This window comes from Prionailurus viverrinus, chromosome D3, assembly GCF_022837055.1.
Source record: "Prionailurus viverrinus isolate Anna chromosome D3, UM_Priviv_1.0, whole genome shotgun sequence".
Lineage (NCBI taxonomy): Eukaryota > Metazoa > Chordata > Mammalia > Carnivora > Felidae > Prionailurus > Prionailurus viverrinus.
The window spans coordinates 47,265,326-47,284,616 of record NC_062572.1 but is presented as its reverse complement, the minus strand read 5'-3'; the positions used below and the strand labels follow the sequence as shown (position 1 = coordinate 47,284,616).

General features: G+C 42.0%; 1 protein-coding gene across 2 annotated transcripts in view; it reads left to right on the top strand.

Annotated features, from left to right (window-relative positions):
- Positions 1-752: 752 nt before the first annotated feature.
- Positions 753-19,291, top strand: part of TMEM241 (transmembrane protein 241) — a 114,442-nt gene continuing 95,903 nt past the window's right edge. For both annotated transcript variants that reach the window (XM_047828483.1, XM_047828484.1), the window contains exons 1-3: positions 753-894; positions 5,996-6,042; positions 9,031-9,108. In XM_047828483.1, coding sequence (XP_047684439.1) covers positions 823-894; positions 5,996-6,042; positions 9,031-9,108 — 197 coding nt within the window. In that variant the 5' untranslated portion in view covers positions 753-822. The remainder of the gene's footprint in view (positions 895-5,995; positions 6,043-9,030; positions 9,109-19,291) is intronic.

Below are 19,291 nucleotides of genomic sequence, written 5' to 3'. Positions count from 1 at the left end.
CAGGGAATACAAATTTTAAAAAGTGAAGGTTTCCTGGTGTACAGGGTATTTCTAAATATCTGTGTTTGTGCATGTGGGGAACACTTGTACCCCACAAAGTCCATCAACACGTTTCATGTATGTTTACTACTATTTGCCAGAAACCTAACTAGGTAAATTTTCTAACCTATATACTAGGAATAGGGGCTGTGCTTGAAACTCCACTTTCAGGAGGATTTATTTTATGTAAATTTCAACACAATGGAATGACTTCTGTTAAAAAAAAGAGAAAAAAACCCCTATATTCATTCCAGCTCCTCAGGCTTCCTTCTTTTAAAATAACACTTATCATTAACTTTTTGGTGTCGTTTGCAAAAGTAATACAGACCCGGTGTAGAAAACAGGGCAAATTCATTAAAGCATATAAACATGTTCGTCCCATCGTTTAGATGACAGCTATGAACATTTTTCTTTAAACGGTAATGCAATGTCGTGAACTGTTTTGTAAACGGCTTTTTTCCCCTCGTCTGCCATTTTCGACTTTTTTTTTACAGGGACTAGTGTCCGCCCTTTCCCTGCAGGCGGTGGGGTCGGTCTCAGCCCCGGCCCGGCGATATTTCTCCCCCTACCTCACAAGACAGCAGAGAGCGACCTCGCCCACAGGGCAGCTGCCGGGCCCGCGGCGGCCGGGTCCCTTTAAGAGGCAGGCGCCAGGGGCGGTCCCCGCGCGGATTGGCCGAGCTTGGAGCCACGTGGCTGTCCTGGCAGCTGTGGCTGTGGCCTTGCTCCGGGGGCTGCCGCGGAGCTGCCGCGGGGTTCCCGGATAGGGGCGCGGGTTGCCCGATGTGCGTGAGGAGGTGCCTGGTGGGCCTTACCTTTTGTACCTGCTACCTGGCGTCTTACCTCACGAACAAGGTGAGGGGGGCGGGCAGGGGGTGGAGATGATTGCACGTGGGAGATTGGAGCCCCCATATCGTACGTGGAACAGATGCAGCCTCCAGCTTTTTACCTGATTTTTCCTGATGGTAGTGGAGAGGAAGCCGACTCTGTGTGGAATGCTCATTTAGAAATAGGATTTGCTGGACTGCACTGGCCCTGTTTCCGGTCCTGTAAAGCATCCTTCACATTTCCTGGGACAACGAATTTTTTAAAATTAAATTTATTTATTTATTTTAATGTTTATTTATTTTTGAGAAAGAAAGAGAACGTAAGTAGAGGACACCAAATTTTTTGACTGGTGAACTCCCAGGAACTTAATTTTGGGTTGTGCATACTACTTTTCAGGGAAAAAAAGCAATTGGCTCTTGTTCTTTCGCGGCAGGAAGAGTAGAAGAAATCTGACATATCCTGCCTTTTTTTCTGAAACACGCCCCTGCCCTAGAAACCCACATGGTTCCAGAAGCTTTTATTTTTAATTTTAATTTTTTTTAATTTTTAAAGTTTTATTTATTTAATAATCTCTACACCCAACATGGGACTCAACTCATTACCCTGAGCTCAAGTCAGAGTTTTTCCAACTGAGCCAGACAGCCACCCCCCTCCCCCCAACCAAGCTTTTAAACAGAAGAGATCAATCCATTTCCATATCCATCTTTCCCTCACACCACTGATAGCCCATCTTTTTTTTTTTCTTTAATGTTTATTTATTATTGAGAGAGAGAGAGAAACAGCAAGAGCAGAGGAGGGGCAGAGAGAGAGGGAGACAGAATCTGAAGCAGGCTCTAGGCTCTGAGCCATCAGCACAGACAGAGCCCAATGTGGAACTGGAACTATGAACCCTGAGATCATGACCTGAGCCAAAGTCAGAGGCTTAACTGACTGAGCCACCCAGGTGCCCTTGGCAGTCCTTTTTTTTTTTTTTTTTTTTTTTTAAACGTTTATTTATTTTTGAGACAGAGAGAGACAGAGCATGAACAGGGGAGGAGCAGAGAGAAAGGGAGACACAGAATCTGAAACAGGCTCCAGGCTCTGAGCTGTCAGCACAGAGCCCGACGCGGGCTTAAACTCACGGACCGTGAGATCATGACCTGAGCCGAAGTCGGACGCTTAACCGACCAAGCCACCCAGGAGCCCGGGCAGTCCTTTTTAAAATATGTCTCCATCCCAGACACTTCCACTATATTCAAGAGTTTTTTGTGGAATTATTTTTGAAAATAAAATATTTGTAAATTTAATTTTCTTTAAAGTAATGTCATGAAACTCTTTTTTATGAAAATCCAGAAAAGCAGTGGTGCCATGTTTTTATTTTGTTAGGAGGGAGAAGCTGGCCTTGGATTAGGACCACACAGGGAAATGTTACACTTTGAGGGCTAGGATGGGGCATCCCCTCTTGTCACAGAGGTTGGCTGGACACCAAGACAAAGTGGGGGATACCAGGCCCAGGACCACCTTCCCCCATTGTAGGGTCTCCCCTGCCCATCCCCCTCAAAACCCAAACCCCTCTTGCTCTCTGGAAAAGGACTGTTAACCAATAGCATTTCCTTATACCTTCTCTCTTAACATGAGGACTGTCTTCAGAATACTCAGATGATGCACCAGAACCCTGTCAGAATCCTTCCTCCCGTCCAGTTGATTTTTAGTTTCGGTGATAGGCCTTTGAAGATCCATTAATACTGCCTTCCTGGGAGACAGTGATGGGTTTGTATCCTGGCTCCACTTAGCTTGGTCTTTGGGACTTAAATTTCTCTAAAGCTAAGTTTTTTAACTTTAAGATAGTATTAAGTCCTTTTCAAAAAGTCGTTCGGAGGATTAATCAAAATGATGTTACTGAGTTGACTGGCCAAGTGCCCAATATCATGGTAAATAAGGTAAGTGGTAATTACTCTAGAAGGAAGGAAAGACAATCTTTTGCATATGGGGTGACCCAGTAATTAACTTTTAACAGATTTGTTTCTTCCTCACAGGAAGCTAAACTAAAAGATTTATTTTAGCACCTTTTCTGGAATATGTGAATTTGTGAAATCCTGGCCTTTTCATTCAACTATTCTAATTTGTCTAGTTAACCTGATGAACATATTGATAATATTTCACTTAAAAACAAAATGACCTTCCTTTTATTTCTATATAATCATCAGACGGAGAAGAGTGACAAGTCTTTCATGAAAACCCATGAATCCAGCAGGCAGATAACACTTAGATTCACAGAAATTTATACCCCTTCTGGATGCACATTGGCATCTGTGGCATTATTGTTATATTTATTGGGGTCCCTCACCATTTTATAGTCAGTGTTGTAAAGATGGATTACCGTCCATGTGCATCATGCTTCAAGGTGCTAGAGAAAAAGAAGCCAAACTGTCTTGTCTCTAGGAATATCTAATCCGAGTAATAAAAATTGTAGATTTCCAAGGACCCTCAGAACTTAAACAACAAATCCTTTTCCATTTTCCATGATGGTTTGGAGTGCTTTGGTTTAGGGCTCTTGGGAGTGTTGGAGCAGATCAAAAGCAGAAGAGTAACAGCAGAAGGCAGAGGGAAGGGGAGGGGAGGAGACTGTACAAAGGGGAAAGAAATGGAGTCAAGAGTAGCAGCAGGCAGATGTGAGGCCCAGGTCGGGGTGGGAGAGGTAGTCGTTCATAATGGGACTATGGTAGGGACTTTGTAGCTCTTAGATGATGCCATTGTTTCAAATAGGACAGTCGTGCTTCTTTCTGGCAGCCATAACAGGTTGGCTTGGACCAAATAGGGGCCAAGGTAGAAGGGAACTGTGCAGTGAGCCCCCCAGCATATAATCTCTGCCAAATGATTTTTCTTTTGAATTAGTGAACATTATTTTGTGTTTAGAGATAGGATCCACTCTTCCAGTTTTTAGAAGACTCTATGCTATTTTTTTAATGTTTATTTATTTTTGGGGGGGGGTGCGGAGAGAGGGAGAGAGAGAGGAGAAAGCAACCAGGGGAGGGGCAGAGAGAGAGAGAGGGAGGCAGAAGATCCAAAGCAGGCTCTGTGCTGACAGCAGAGAGCCCGATGTGGGCTTGAACCCACGAACCATGAGATCATGACCTGAGACAAAGTCAGATGCTTAACCAACTGAGCCACCCAGGCGCCCCATGCTAGTTTTTTAATTTTCCTATTTCTCAGGGTAGTTTTCTCCTCTATTTCCCTCTGTCTTTGCAAAAAAGAAAATTCATTGAAAAAAACTCTTGTCTATTTTAGGCCCAGCCCTTCTAGTGTTAAAAGAACGGTTGATTTTAGTTTGAACAGCAAGTGTTTTGGTTCTCCTGACCTCGTGTCTGAGGTGTTCCTCCAGCCTGTGGGAGGTCCTGGCAGTAACCAGGCTTAGGGCCCAGGCAGCCACCAGCCCTTCTTCCCCTCATAGCTATTAAGCTTTCAGCCTGGGGACAACGTCCACATCTGTTTTCCTTTCAAAGACTCCCAAATTGCTCCTTCTTTCTCCATGAGAAGTGCTCACTGCTGTTCCACTGAATAGCCTTTTGCTCTGAGCAACTCTTTTCAGTGGCCTGAGGAACTGCTAAAGGATGAATATTAGGACTTAGATTGCATTTGTCAGAGATTTTGCTTTTCACTGTTCTCACTCTTCTTTAGCAAGGTCAGGTAAGAGCTTCAGCATTTTGTCTCCCCCCAGGATGTAGGACAAAGCCCAGCATACACTAAACTAAATAAATATTTGCTGTCTTCAAGAGGGTTGTTTAGGGTGATAGAGCACATGGCCCAGATGCTCACTTGTTCATCCTTTCTCTGTTTTAGAATGAAAATATCAGGGAAAAGTGGGAAGGAGCCTATTGACCTATGTGAATAAACAGACTTCAGAGAAGAAGAAGGTCCATTTTTTTTGTTTTTTTTTTTTAATGTCTTATTATTTATTTTTGAGAGAGAGAGAGAGAGAGAGAGAGAGAGAGAGAGAGTATGAGCGGGGGAGGGGCACCAGAGAGAGGGAGACACAGAATCCAAAGCATCACCAGTCTCTGAACCATCAGCACAGAGCCCGACGCGGGGCACCCAACAAGGGGCTTGAACTCACAAGCTGTGAGATCGTGACTGGAGCCAAAGTCCCGGACACCCAATAGACTGACCCACCCAGGGGCCCTGAAGGTCCATTTCAAGTAAATACAGAGCACAGGCAGTTAGCTGTAATCGTGACATTTAGGAGCTCACACTAGGAGGCCTATGTATAGGTTAATCCATGGGAAAAAATAGGTATGTAAATTTGCCTAACACCAGTCCACTCTATTTTTACATCATGTGAAGAATCAGTAGAGTCCTTGCCTAGAGCCTTTAATGGTTTTTAAACTTTACAAAAAGTCTTAGTGCTCAATGGTAGGAAAAATAGGAAAAGATATCCAGAAAGACAAAACACAGTCCCGTTTCATAAAGTGTTATAAAAGACATAATAGAAAAACAAGTTGTTGACCTTAGCCAAGTTGGTTTAAAAAAAAAAAAATCCTTAAGATGCTAAAGCACAGGGAAAGGTATGATGCCTAAGCAGTATTAGTTTAAAAACAAAAAACAAAAAAAGTACCTTTAGAATGCAAAAGCCAAATGCCCCCAAATGGGAGGAAAACAAAGGAAATATTCACTAGGATGCAGTTCTTGCTTGAAGAGAATCAAAGAAGGGGGTTGGATTTTGAGGTAAATTGGACAGTAGATAAAGCGGGTACCCTGAGGAAAGAGAGTGCATCCAGGGGCTTGTCCGGTTTTCTTGAATTACTGCAGTTCCAACATGACTTCCCCTGAGGCCTAGGAAGATACTGAGTTGTTGGACATCCACAGCACCAGACCCAGCTGCTGTGCGGCCCAATTTGCTGATGATAGCAGTTCTATTTCCCCACCAAGAGGTGGTTAGGCTTCTGGCGACCCTGGGGAAAAAAGACCCGCTCTTTTTATTATGACTTGGAAGGTCTTTTTTTTTTCCCATGTATGATTTTGGGGGGAAGGGTAAAAGCCTTTTTGAAACTTGAGTATACTTATATTTCTTCAATAGGGATTTCTTTGATTATACAGTCTAGCAATTCTCTATAATTTGAAAATGTCCATTAATCTGCTCTTTGTTTTTCAGTATGTCCTGTCTGTCTTGAAATTTACCTACCCTACATTATTCCAAGGGTGAGTATCTTTTATGCTCTTTGTACACATATGTGGGATATGTCCAACCAGCATCATTAAATGTTCCTTAAAATATTTTTAATGACTACATAGATTTTTTTTTTTTTATCAAATAGACATACTGTAATTTATTTAGCCCTTCTATTAGTGGGCATTAAATTGTGTCCCATTTTGGGGGTATAAAAATAGTGTTGTCAGACATATTTTTGTATCCAAGTTTGTCGAATTTCTAGCTATTTCTTTGGAATAGATTCCTATATAAGAAATTTGGGTTAAAGAATATGAACTTATGGGTTTTTTAAATTTTTTTAAATGTTTGTTTATATTTGGGACAGAGACAGACCATGAACAGGGGAGGGTCAGAGAGAGAGAGACACACAGAATCTGAAGCAGGCTCCAGGCTCTGAGCTGTCAGCGCAGAGCCTGACACGGGGCTCGAACTCACAGACCGTGAGATCATGGGGCTCGAACTCACGGACCGTGAGATCATGACCTGAGCCAAAATTGGACGCTTAACTGACTGAGCCACTGTGGCGCCCTCCCCCCACCCTGCCCCGGACCACTGTCTCTCAAATGACTATTGACATTTTGAGCTTGGTAATCCTTTGTTATGGGGGCTGGTCCAGCACACTGTAGGATGTTTGGCAGAGTCCCTGGCTACAACTCACCAGATGCCAGTTAGCAACCCTCCCCTCCCCCACCCCCTGTTGTGACAACCAAAAATGTCTCTAGATATTGCCAAATGTCCCCTAGGGGGAAGAATCATACGAGTTGAATGCCACTGCTCTAGGTCACACTGTTGGAGGGCATGACCCATATCTGTCTGTTCTGCTTGGCTGGGTTCGTGAAGGTTTCACAAAGGAGGCATAAAAACTGGATCTAATAGGACGAGCAGGTGTTCACCAACACACAAAGAGGTAGGAGAACATGATGTGTCAAGAGGGCAGCATGTGGAGACTCCTAGAAGTAGAAAGTGACCTGACACATTCCCGAGGCTGTCAGCTGTTCAGTATGGCTGGAATGTAGCTGCCCGTGGCAAATGCATCGGAGTTGAGCCTGGAGAGGGGTGGGTGCCTGTCCAGGAAGGCTTGTGTGTCACTCGCAAGTGACTTTATCCCCGTAGGCCAGCAGTTCTCAACTGTTGTGTAGCAATACATGGGTGTGTTGTAATCACTTCCGTGGTGAGGTGTCTCAAGTCATAACTAAAAATAAGGTTTTGAAATCTATGAATTATTCACCTAAAGTAAAGCAATTCGAGTGAAACAGGGTGAAGTTATTGCCTGTAGTACCCTCTCACTCATTTTGAAGTGTGCTGTGCTTTGTACAGTGGGAAGGGCAGGGGTGCTTAATTAATTAACTAATTAGTTAGCTAATTTAAATTTTTTTAAAAGTTTGTTTTCAGAGAGAGAGAGAGAACAAAAGTTGGGGAGGGGCAGAGAGAGAGGGGAAGGAGAGAATCCCAAGCAGCCTCCACACAGCGCAGAGCCTGATGCAGGGCTTGAACCCACAAACTGTGAGAGTTGGATGTTTAACCAACTGAGCCACCCAGGTGCCCCAGGGGTGCTTATTTTATAACCTGTGCTCCCCTTGTACTTTGCATGCAGAGGAAGAATGTCTCACTTGATCCCAAGTGTCTTATGGCAGAAAAGAGACTGGGAACTGCATCTGGCCACCTGGGAAGAATCAATCAACTGGTTTTGTTTTGTTTTGTTTTGTATTTTGTGTTTTGGGTTTTTTTGTGTGTTTTTTGAGAGAAAGGGGGGGCACAAGTGAGCGAGTAGCAAAGAGAATCCCAGAAGGGGCAGAGGGAGAGAGAGAGAGAGAGAGAGAGAGAGAGAGAGAGAGAAAGGCAGTGCTCGTCCAAAGCACGATTCATGTTTTTACCCCAATGGGCTGGTGCTCACCCAAAGCAGAGCTTGTGTTCACCCAAAGCAGGGCTCCAGCTCACCTGACGTGGGACTCAAACTCGTGAACCATGAGATCGTGACCTGAGCTGAAGTCAGATGCTTAATGACTGAGCCACCCAGACACCCTTGTTTTGTTTTGTTTTTAAAGAAATGATGCCTTTTTATTTTAAATGTTTATTTATTTTTGAGACAGAAAGTGGGGGAGGGGCAGAGAGAAGGGGACAGACGATCTGAAGTGGGCTCTGCGCTGACAGCAGAGAGCCCCATGCAGGGATCGAACTCACAAACTGTGAGATCATGACCTGAGCCAAAGTCAGGCTCTTAAATGGCTGAGCCATCCAGGCACCCCAAATCAAACATTTTTAAAACAAGCAAGTGGCAAAATGAAGTTTGCCTTCTAGAACAAGCCCTTTGGCTGCAGGTAGAGAATGAAAGTTGTGAGGCCATCCTGGCGATAGGGACACCAGTTTGGGGACTGGTACTGGAGTTGAGGAGTGCCACGATGGGAACCTGCGTTAGCAGAGGCAGAAGGGGTGGGGAAGAGAAGACTTGGTACTCTAGAACTGTTATGGGGATGCGTTCAATAGGATTTTGCGAGCAGATGAGAGAGATGACTGAAGAGAGAAGAGCTAGGATGACAGCTAGGCTCTGGTTTGGCTGATTAGGGGCAGAGGACGAAAATCAGAATGAGGAAGGGAAATTCAAGGTAACGTTTTAGGCAAGTTATCATTGGGAGCTTGTGGGGTGTCAGGGTGGTGGTATCCGGGTGGGCGTAGGGATTTGCAAATCATCAGTTCAAGGATGATGGGAGAAGTGGGGACTGTGGGGGAGGTTGTTCAGGAAAAGTCTAGAATAAGAAGAGAAGAATATCAGTGTCAGCACTGAATGGTACAGCTGGATTCGAGAATAATACAGGTTGAGAAGGAGGGGCCTGGGATGCTAGTTAGGAGAGAATGGGAGAAAAGAATTGTAGGAAGGCTTGGATGTGTATATTTGTGTCAGCCAGGAGCTCTGCCAGGTCTGGATGGCATATGAGACTATGGCACTCTCTTAAATTCACATTGGCCTTTGTCTTTTTCAGGTGGCAGACGTTAATTGGTGGACTTTTGCTTCATGTGTCATGGAAACTGGGCTGGGCTGAGATCAACAGCAGTTCAAGGTAGAACAACATCTTCTTGCTTGATTCATGATTCATACCCTGCATTCTCTTCACATTATTTAATCTTTTCTGGTGTTACACTGGGAAACACAGATGTTTGAGTTGCTTGCTCTCTTAGTTCCCTTTGAACCTTGGGATTTTAATGCTTTTATAATCACATAGAACTGAAGGAGTGTGTTTTCCTGCTTAGTGATGTTACTAATATAATATTAAAATTAATCAAGATACATAACTTATAATACTGTATTAATTGAGCTTTGTTTTAGATCATAGGAGCACAACGAATGAGTTTTTATTTATGTTTAATTAAAAAAATGTGTTTTTTTTAACATTTATTCATTTTTGAAAGACAGAGATACAGAGCGTGAGTTGGAGAGGGGCAGAGAGAGAGGGAGACACAGAACCTGAAGCAGGCTCTAGGCTTTGAGCTGTCAGCACAGAGCCTGATGTGGGGCTTGAACTCACAAACCATGAGATCATAACCTGAGCCAAAGACGGATGTTTAACCGACTAAGCCACCCAGGAGCTCAGATGAATGAGTTTTTTGTGTGTTTTTTTTTATAAGCTAAAACTTTTTATTATATTATATTAATTATAAATTAATATATTTTATTATATTATATTAAATTATTTATTAAAAATAATTTTCAATTATTTTCATTATAATTTTTTATTATAAATTTTTAATTTATTTTTGGTAGACAGAATACTAGCAGGAGAGGAGAAGAGAGCCCCTATAATTTTTTTTAATGTTTTTTAAATTTATTTTTGAGAGAGAGTGACAGAGTATGAGCAGGTAAGGGGCAGAGAGAGAGGGAGATGCAGAATCTAAAACAGACTCCAGGCTCTGAACTGTCAGCACTGAACCCAACGTGGAGCTCAAACTCACAGACCATGAGATCATAACCTGAGCCAAAGTCAGATGCCCAACTGACTGAGCCACCCAGGCACTCCCCGATGAATGAGTTTTTAAATGAACTTAAAATTTTTGGAAATTTTTAATTTTGAAATTACTTACTACTTTACAGAAGAGTTTGAAATAATGCAAATAATTTCCATACCCTTTACTCCTATTCCTCATTCTTTTATCTTGCTTCTCCTATAATTTTCTCTTGAGATTTATGTATATGTATACATATATATGTATATATGTGTATATATATATATAATTTTTTCTGAACTATGTGAGAGTAAGTTGCAGATTTGAGAGTAAAATGCCCCTTCTAAATTCATAAGTATGTATTTTCTAAGAGGAAGGACATTTTCTTACTTCACTATAGTATAGTAATCAAAATGAGGAAATTAATATTGATGCAATACTATTATCTCATCTACAGACCAAACTCATATTTTTCCAATTTTCTCAATAATATCCTTATAATGTAACTCCCACCCTGCCCCCCGCCCACCCTGCCAAATTCTGATCCAGGGTTCAGTTCAGATCACACATTATATTATATATTAGTTGTTATGAATTTCTTAAGGCAACTTGTCAAATACATTTAAAAGAAATCTCAAAAACCGTGACATTTTTCAGACAAAATTACAACCTGAATTGGCTAGCCACTCCTGCCTCACCTAGATAAATTCTTATGATTCTTCCAGAACATCATGCCTCATCTGAAATGATGCACAAAATGAAGAGCAAATGAAGTCAAAGTTTATATGGACAAGGCAGACAGCTCTACTGAATGATCAGGCCAGGTCACTCACCTGTATAATATCCTTACCTTGACAAAATGAAGATACTTTTGAAGATACTTTTATATGTGATATTTAAGCAGAGGTCTTACTTTATTTATACTCCATTGTTATGGTGGATTGTTCAGTGAGAACTGGGTCTTCATTTAAACAAATAAGTGCCTTGCACCCCAATGTTTATAGCAGCACTATAGACAATGGCCAAAGTATGGAAAGAGCCCACATGTCCATTGACAGATGAATAAAGAAGATGTGCTTTATATATCCATATCCATACACACACACATACACACACACACACACACATATATACACACAATGGAATATTAGCGATCAAAAAGAATGAAATCTTGCCATTTACAACAATGTGGATGGAACAAGAGTGTATTATGCTAAGCGAAATAACTCAGAGAAAGACAAATACCATATGATTTCACTCATATGTGGAATTTAAGATACAAAACAGATGAACATAAGGGAAGGGAAGTGAAAATAAGATAAAAACAGAGAGGGAGACAAACCATAAGGGACTCTTAATTAAATACAGAGAACAAACTGAGGGTTGCTGGCAGGGTGTTGGATGGGGGGATGGGCTAAATGGGCAAGGGGCATTAAGGAGGGCACTTGTTGGGATGAGCACTGGGTGTTATATGTAAGTGATGAATCACTAAATTCTATTCCTGACATCGTTATTACACTATATGTTAACTAACTTGGATTTAAATTAAAAAAATAAATTAATTTAAAAAATAAAAATAAATATGTGCCCTGAATTCACAAGGCCTGTGATAGTTCTAATATTCAGTTAAATAATGAAGCATGTTGATTCCAAATGGTTTCATTTATTCCTCCACAGAGGCAAGAGATTGGTCTAGAATGCAGGTACTAACGGTCAGATTGTGGACTGGGGTCCACTGGTGCTCATCAACATGGGTCCTCTACTCTGTTTACAATGCCCCTGACTACAATTATCTTATAATTTCTGATGTAAATTATTTACTTCATAATAGTCGTTTAAACATTACTTTGGCCCTGTTTCCTTAAGAGCTAAGCCATTGGTTCCCACTTAAAAACATTTTTCCTGTGAGAAAATATACATAATATAAATTTTACCATTTTTAAGTGTACAGTTCAGTGGCATTAAGTGCATTCACAATGTTGTGCAACCATTACCAGAACTTTTCTATCATCCCAAACAGAACAAACAGTAACTCCCCATTCTGCCTTCCCTCCATCCAGTCCCTGATAACCACTGTTCTATTTTCCATCTCTATGAATTTACCTATTCTGGATACCTCACTTCAGTGGAATCATACAATATTTGTCCTTTTGTGACTTAACATAATGTCCTCAGAATTGTTACATGTGTCAGAATCTTCTTCTTTGAGAAGCTGAATAATATTCCATTGGATGTATACCACAGTTTGTTTATCCATTCATCTCTTGATGGAATTCTTCATACTTCTGCCTTTTGGGGGAAGGGAAGGAGGAATGACTGGTAGAGCAGAGTAAAGTCAAAGACTCTCAAGGTTCATTCCCTGAAAGGAATGATCCTCCAACAGTAGAAATTTGAGACCCACTAGACACTGTTGTCCTTTGAGCTTGCGTGATGCTAGGTTCTACCCATTGCAGATCTGTGGGCATGTTCCCTTTCCGTCCCCCTGCTAAATTCTCAGGGACCTTTTCACTTCTATCGCCTGTACTTCTTCAGGTGGCTTCACATCCTTACACACGACGTTAGCTCGGTTAAGCGCCTTATCAAAGATCCTAGTGTCTTAGTGAATCTTATGATTAATAACTGCTGCAACAGCACAGCATTTCCATTTTCCACAGATCCTCAGCAAAGGGGAGTTACCAGATGTCTAGCAGCAAGGACCCAGCACCCATGTTCCTTCATGTATGCATGGCCTGGGTGTGTGTTTGCCATGGTTGCTGTTTCCTACTAGGCTTGGCTTTCCGATTATGTTACTAGAGAACCAAAGCTTGGCTTTGCTGTGTGACTGTGCACTTGTGTGGAGGTGGCAGAGGTTGGACTCTACTAAAAATGGAAACAGCAGCAGGTGGACAGGGTGGAGTCCTCTGGGTCATCGTAGAGTGGGGATTGTACCAGTGGGGCTGGAGGGTGGTTTCCAAATCGGTATTTAATAACATATACCATGAGAGCTCATTTAGACCCCTTATAGCCTGGGGTGCAGCAGAATCCAAGATTACCTCTTAAAACAAGTTCCAGAACCTGGCACCACATTTCCTACTTTGCAGAGAGGCCATTCTGCTGTGTTGGTTAGTCTCTGGCCATGTCATGACTCCACTAAGTGACCCGATAGAATCCATCTCCAAGATTTTTACTCAGCAACCAGCAATCACCAAGTGTTGGATGATGCTTTAGAGGCCTTCTGTCTTGGGAAAGATCACACAGGCTTTCAGTCGCAAGCTTGTCCTTATACCGGCAGCTCTACTGCCATTGCCAACCTGCCGGAGAATGTTCAAGTGATTTTTCTAGCAGATGTGGGAGCCCTGGCTGTAGGCTGTGTTTCCAGAACGTGATCTAGAACACCGTGACAAGACATTTGACAGTGAGTCCATGGCACTCTTTACTGGATTCTCGAAACATTGCTTACGGAATCAGGTGTGATTTCATTGGAGACATTACATACCATCCTCCGGTCCCTTTATGACCAGACTACATGTTTAAATAAAAACATTTCGAAAGTAAATTTTAATGTGCTTACTACTTTTTGTTCACTCTACCTAAGACAGCAAATTATTAACTCAAGTTTTCAAGGATGAGAAGTTCTAAGTTAATAACGCTATACCACAATGCCTTTGTGACCAGAGATTTCTAACAGATGAGGGAGAAGGCTCCACTCTTTAATTTTCCATTGGAGATCTTTGCTGGAGAACTATAAAACATTTCTTTGATAGGGGAGCCTGGCTGCCTCAGTTGGTTGAGCATCTGACTCTTGATTTTGGCTCAGCTCATGATCCCAGTGTCATGGGATGGACCCCACGTCAGGCTCCACGCTGCCCCTCTCCCTCACTCTCACTCTCTTTTGCAAATGAAAAAAAAAATTTTCTGGGGCATCTGGGTGGCTTAGTCGGTTAAGCATCCAACTCTTGGTTTCAGCTCAGCTCACGATCTCACAGTTTGTGGGTTTGAGCCCTGCATCTGGCTCTGCACTACTGATGTAGAACCTGCTTTGAATTCTCCCTCTCTCTCTCTCTTTCTCTGCCACTCCCCCACTCCCACACTCATTCTCTCTCATAATAAATAAAGAATACTTTCAAAAAATTTTCTTTGATAAAACCTCCAAGTTAACTCAGTCCTGTCCCTAAAGAAATGAACAGTGAGCCAATCAATTAGGATGCTTCTTTTTATGATTAATTATTTGTTTTTAAGCGAGATAGCTTGTCTTCATCAAAGCTACTGGTGGTTGGAATTTCTCAAATATTTTTTTTAATATATTGTATTTCATTTTGAGTGACCTGTAATTTTACGAACAGTTACCTTTGCTCACAGAGGAGAGTTAACATCAAATCCATGTGTTTTTGATCTTTTTTCCTATTGTGTGTTTTTGCCAGAGGAATGCTTTATGTATATTATGTAGAAATTGGGGGAAGATAAAACCAGCTTTCAAAGCATTCTCAGGAAACACGGAGAACCACTGCAGGGACATAATATGAATAAAATCTGATTGGTTTTGGTGTGGTGATTATGGTTATTCCCCAGAGAAGAGTCCATGAGGCCAGGGATGGTAGAGGACAGGAATTTTTTTTTCAGCTTTATTGAGGTCTAGTTGTCAACTAAAATTGTAAGATGTTTAAAGTATACATTGTGGTAATTTGATATATGTACACATTGTGAAAGATTTCCTCCATCCAATTAATGAACACACCCATCACCTCACTTTATTTATTTATTTATTTGGGTGAGAACATTTAAATTCTACTCTTCTAGGAAATGTCAGTGACACAACAACACAGTGTTATCAACTGTAGTCACCATTTTATACGTTAGATTCTAAGACTTTATTCATCTTATAACTGAAAGTTTGTACCCTTTTCCCAATCTCCTCTATTAACCTGCCCCCAGCCCCTGGCAACCACCTTTCTGTTCTGTTTCTGTGAGTTTGACTGTTTGTTTGTTTGTTTTCTTAGTTTTTCTTTCTTTTTTTTTTTTTTTTTAAGACTCCACATGTAATTCCAAATACCATGCAGTATTTTTCTTTCTTGGGACAGGATTTTTGGACCTTCGAAGTTTATAGTGGCTGCTGGTCATGCCTATACCAACCTGCAGGGCATAGGAATCTGCTGAACTCACACTTCAGTGTAGACCGCACCTCATGTCACTGTTGCTTTGTATCCATACAGTGTCTTGCAACAACTCAGCTCTGCCTTTGTGGCATGAAAGCCACCATAGACTACATACACAGATGGGTGTGGCTGAGTGCCAATAAAATGGTATTTCAGCAATAGGCAACAGGTGGGATATGGCCCATGGGTCATAGTTTGCTGACTCTTGTTCTAAGTTATGCTCTGTGAGAAACAGTATAATCACAGGGTTTTTGGGTTCAAGTGACATTAGGGCTGAACTTTGTTAAGGGAGTTGACCCTCTGTGAGTCAGAGGAAGAGTAAAGAATGAAGGAGGAAAGGTCTAAGAATATTAGGAAAGAGGGACAGTAGTGAGTAGGATTCTTGAAGGACCATGTTCACCAGGATTGGACCCCCCAAAATGAAATCTAGGTATCTTCTCTAAGTAGGGAGTAGGGAGTTAATATATGTAAAAGTGCTTGTAAACTGTAAAGCAAATATTGACTTTATAATTGTAAGATATTACTGTTTTTGGCAATGCCAATAGGCAGTATGAATCCTAGTATCTTGGTGGCTTGGTACTGTTTTTTAAGTTTATTTATTTATTTTGAGAGAGAGAAAGCGCGCATGCAAGGGGCAGAGAGAGGGGGAGAAAGGGAATCTTAAACAGGGTCCGCATTGTCAGCGCAGAGCCTGACTCAGGCTCGAACCCACCAACTGTGGGATCATGACCTGAGTTGAAATCAAGATGCTCAACTGACTGAACCACCTAGACTTGGCATTTTTATGTTTGGAAACTATTTTTAGCTCCACTAGGTGTCAGCATAATGCAGAGAATTTTCAAGAACTCAGCTTGAAGGGCCCTCATGAACAGATAAACTTCTGAGTGTTTTGAGGGAGCAGATGTTCCTTCCATAATGCATGCTCTATTTGAAAAACAAGTGGTTTAATTTAATTAGCCTTCATTTCGATAACAACAGTTTTATAATTCACGGCAACAGACTATTGTTAGCTTCTTGTAAAATGTTTTATCAGGATCCTTAGGGACAGGAGATGTACACAAACAAAAAAACAAACAAGCCCAAGACTCAAACAAGACACAATACTTGTGCTTATAAATCATATAAGAAAAACTATGTATCACCACAATTTTCAAACCAGACCCCATGGCAAATAGTACTTTCCCCCAGGAGTTGCTGTGAGATCCATCCCTGCACACATGCACACACACACACACACACACACACACACACACACTCACACACTCACTGGCTCAGCAGTTCCCCAGAGGGCCTTGTACCACAGAGACCCAGCATTCTGTGAGGACCACCTCAAGATTTAATTCCATCATGCCTCCTTTGTTGGCACATAGGACAATGGACAAATAAGCCAGCATGGGAGGTGCCATCTTATAAATTATAGGTGGAGAAAAGGTGCATTAGTGGTATGTGCCTGGTTTGTCCCTAATATGTAGGTATTTGGCTGCCAGAGAATTATACAGTCTTAGAGCTGGCAGTAGAAGGTGTCTTAGCTCGGGCTGCTATAACAGAAATACCAGAGATTGGAGATGCCTGGGTGGCTCAGTCTGTTGGGCATCTGACTCTTGGTTTCAGCTCAGGTGATGATCTCATGGTTTGTGAGATCGAGCCCCATGTCAGGCTCTGCCCTGACAGTGTGGAGCCTGTTTCGGATTCTCTCTCTCCATCTCTCTGCCCCTCCCCTGTTCACATATGCTCTCTCTCTCTCAAAATAAATGAATAAACTTAAAAAGAAAAATACCAGGGGTGCCTGGGTGGCTTAGTTGGTTAAGCCTTCAACTTTGGCTCAGGTCATGATCTCATGGTTTGTGAGTTTGAGCCCTGTGTCAGGCTCTGTGCTAACAGCTCAGAGCCTGGAGCCTGCTTTGGATTCGGTGTCCCCCCCTCTCTCCTTCTGCCCCTCCCCTGCTTGCTCTCTCTCTCAAAAATAAATAAACATTAAAAAAACTAAAAAAAAAAAAAAAGAAAGAAAATACCAGGTGGCTTAACCAATAAACACTGATTTCTCACAGTTCTGGAGGCTGGGAAGTCCCAGATCAGGGTACCAGCCTGGTAAGGTTCTGGTGAAGACCTCTTCTTGTCTATCTTTTCATCTCCTTCCATGGTGGAGGGGGAGGGAGAGAGGGAGAGAGAGAGAGAGAGAGAGCACTCGCACTAATCCCATCATGAGGGCTCCACCCTCCTGACCTCATTACCTCCCAAAGGCCCCACCTCCAAATTATCACGGGGGGGGGGGGCAGGATTTCAACACAGGAGTTTGGGGGGAACACTAGCATGTAGCCCATCGCAGAGGACTGAGTTGGCATAACCCCTCTGGAAGGCAATTTTGTAACTAATGCCACACTTTGATGCCTGTGTCTTTGAGCTTCTGTTCTACTTCAGGGAGTTTATCCTGATATTGCAAAAACATGAATATGAAAAGGGAATGTACTCAAAGATAACTATTACAGCATTAGGTTAGTAAAAAGAGGATTAACTTCAGTGTCCAGCAATAGCCTATTATTCACTTATTAATAAATTGGTGATGATTTTTTTGACATGGAAAGATGTTAAGCAGATTATGAAACAATGTGTACAGTAGGATCCCATTTTTGCTGCAGTGTCCATATATGTGCATATAGGCCCTGTTTGGGAGGACACCTAGCAAGGTATTAACAGTGGTTGTTTTTGGGTAGCAGGATTGCAATTGTAATGTTTTTCTTGATTATCTGTACTTTGAAAATTTTCTAGCATGGAAAAGTACTACTTTTTTTTTTTAAGTTTATTCATTTTGAGAGAGAGACAAAGAATACACTGGAAGGGCACAGAGAGGAGAGAGAGAGACAGAGAGACAGAGAGAGAGAGAGAGAGAGAGAATCCCAAGCAGGCTCTACACTGCCAGCGTGGAGCCTGATGTGGGGCTTGATGTGGGTCTCAAACTCATGAACCCATGAGATCATGATCTGACCAAAACCAAGAGCGGGATGCTTAACTGACTGAGCCATCCAGGTGCCCCTAAGTACTACTTTTTAATAAGAAAACAAGATAAATTATTATAGGAAACAAAATGACTGCCTCCATGCCAAGTTTCTGAGTTCATGTCTATTGAAGAAAGCATGTTTGTTAATGCAGTTAGTTTTCTGTTGTCACAGTTGTAGGTTACAACATGATTGTTAGAAATGTTTATTGAATTTGAAACTGTTAGAATTACCCATTAGGGCCATTTCAAAGAGGCAAATGGTGGGAAATGTTTTACTTTCATCCCTGTCCTTGAAAACCTAGTAGCTGTAAGCACCAGCAAATCTGTTCAGAGCAAATCCTCTGAAGGGCTTAAGAAAAGTATAGGAAAAAATGTGAATTAGGGTCATGCCTGGAGTTTTCTGGTGTATTTTGATGCTGTTGTTTTCCCCTTGTATCAATCCAGAAAAAGGAAAGGAATATATATATTTTTAAGTGTTTATTTTTGAGAGAGAGAGAGAGAGAGAAAGCGAGAAAGCGTGTGTGTACAGAGAGAGAGAGGGAGACACAGAATTGAAAGCAGGCTCCAGGTTCCAAGCTGTCAGCATAGAGCCCGACACTGGGCTCGAACCCACAAACCATGAGATCATGACCTGAGCCACAGTCGGATGCTCAACTGATTGGGCCACCCAGGTGCCCCAAGGGAAACATTTTTTTTAAGTTACCAAAGTAATACGTGATGACTCCTTCAGCAAATATTGGAGTGCCTAGCATATATACCAGACATTGTTTTCAGCACAGGGGGTGCATCGTGAACAAAACAGACAAAAATGCGTGCCCTCGTAGAGCTTATATTCTAGTTGAGGTAGATGGACAAGAAACAAAGGCAAATGGAAGTACATGATGTGTCAGATGGCAGTAAATACAGAGAAAAATAAAGCCGGGTAGGGGAATAGGTGTGCATGTGCGTGTGCCCGAGTGTGTTCTAGTGGGCGGGAGGGGGGGTTGTTATTTTATATACTCTAGGTAAGAAGGACTCAGGGATAAGCTGACTTTTTAGCAGAGATCTGAACCTGTGAGAGAGTAGACTCTGCAGGTGTTTGAAGGGGGAGGGTTCCTGGTGGAGGAAGCAAGAGCAGGCCCCAAGGTGCTTGGGATACTTGATGACTAACAAGGAGGCCAGAATACAGTTTTATTT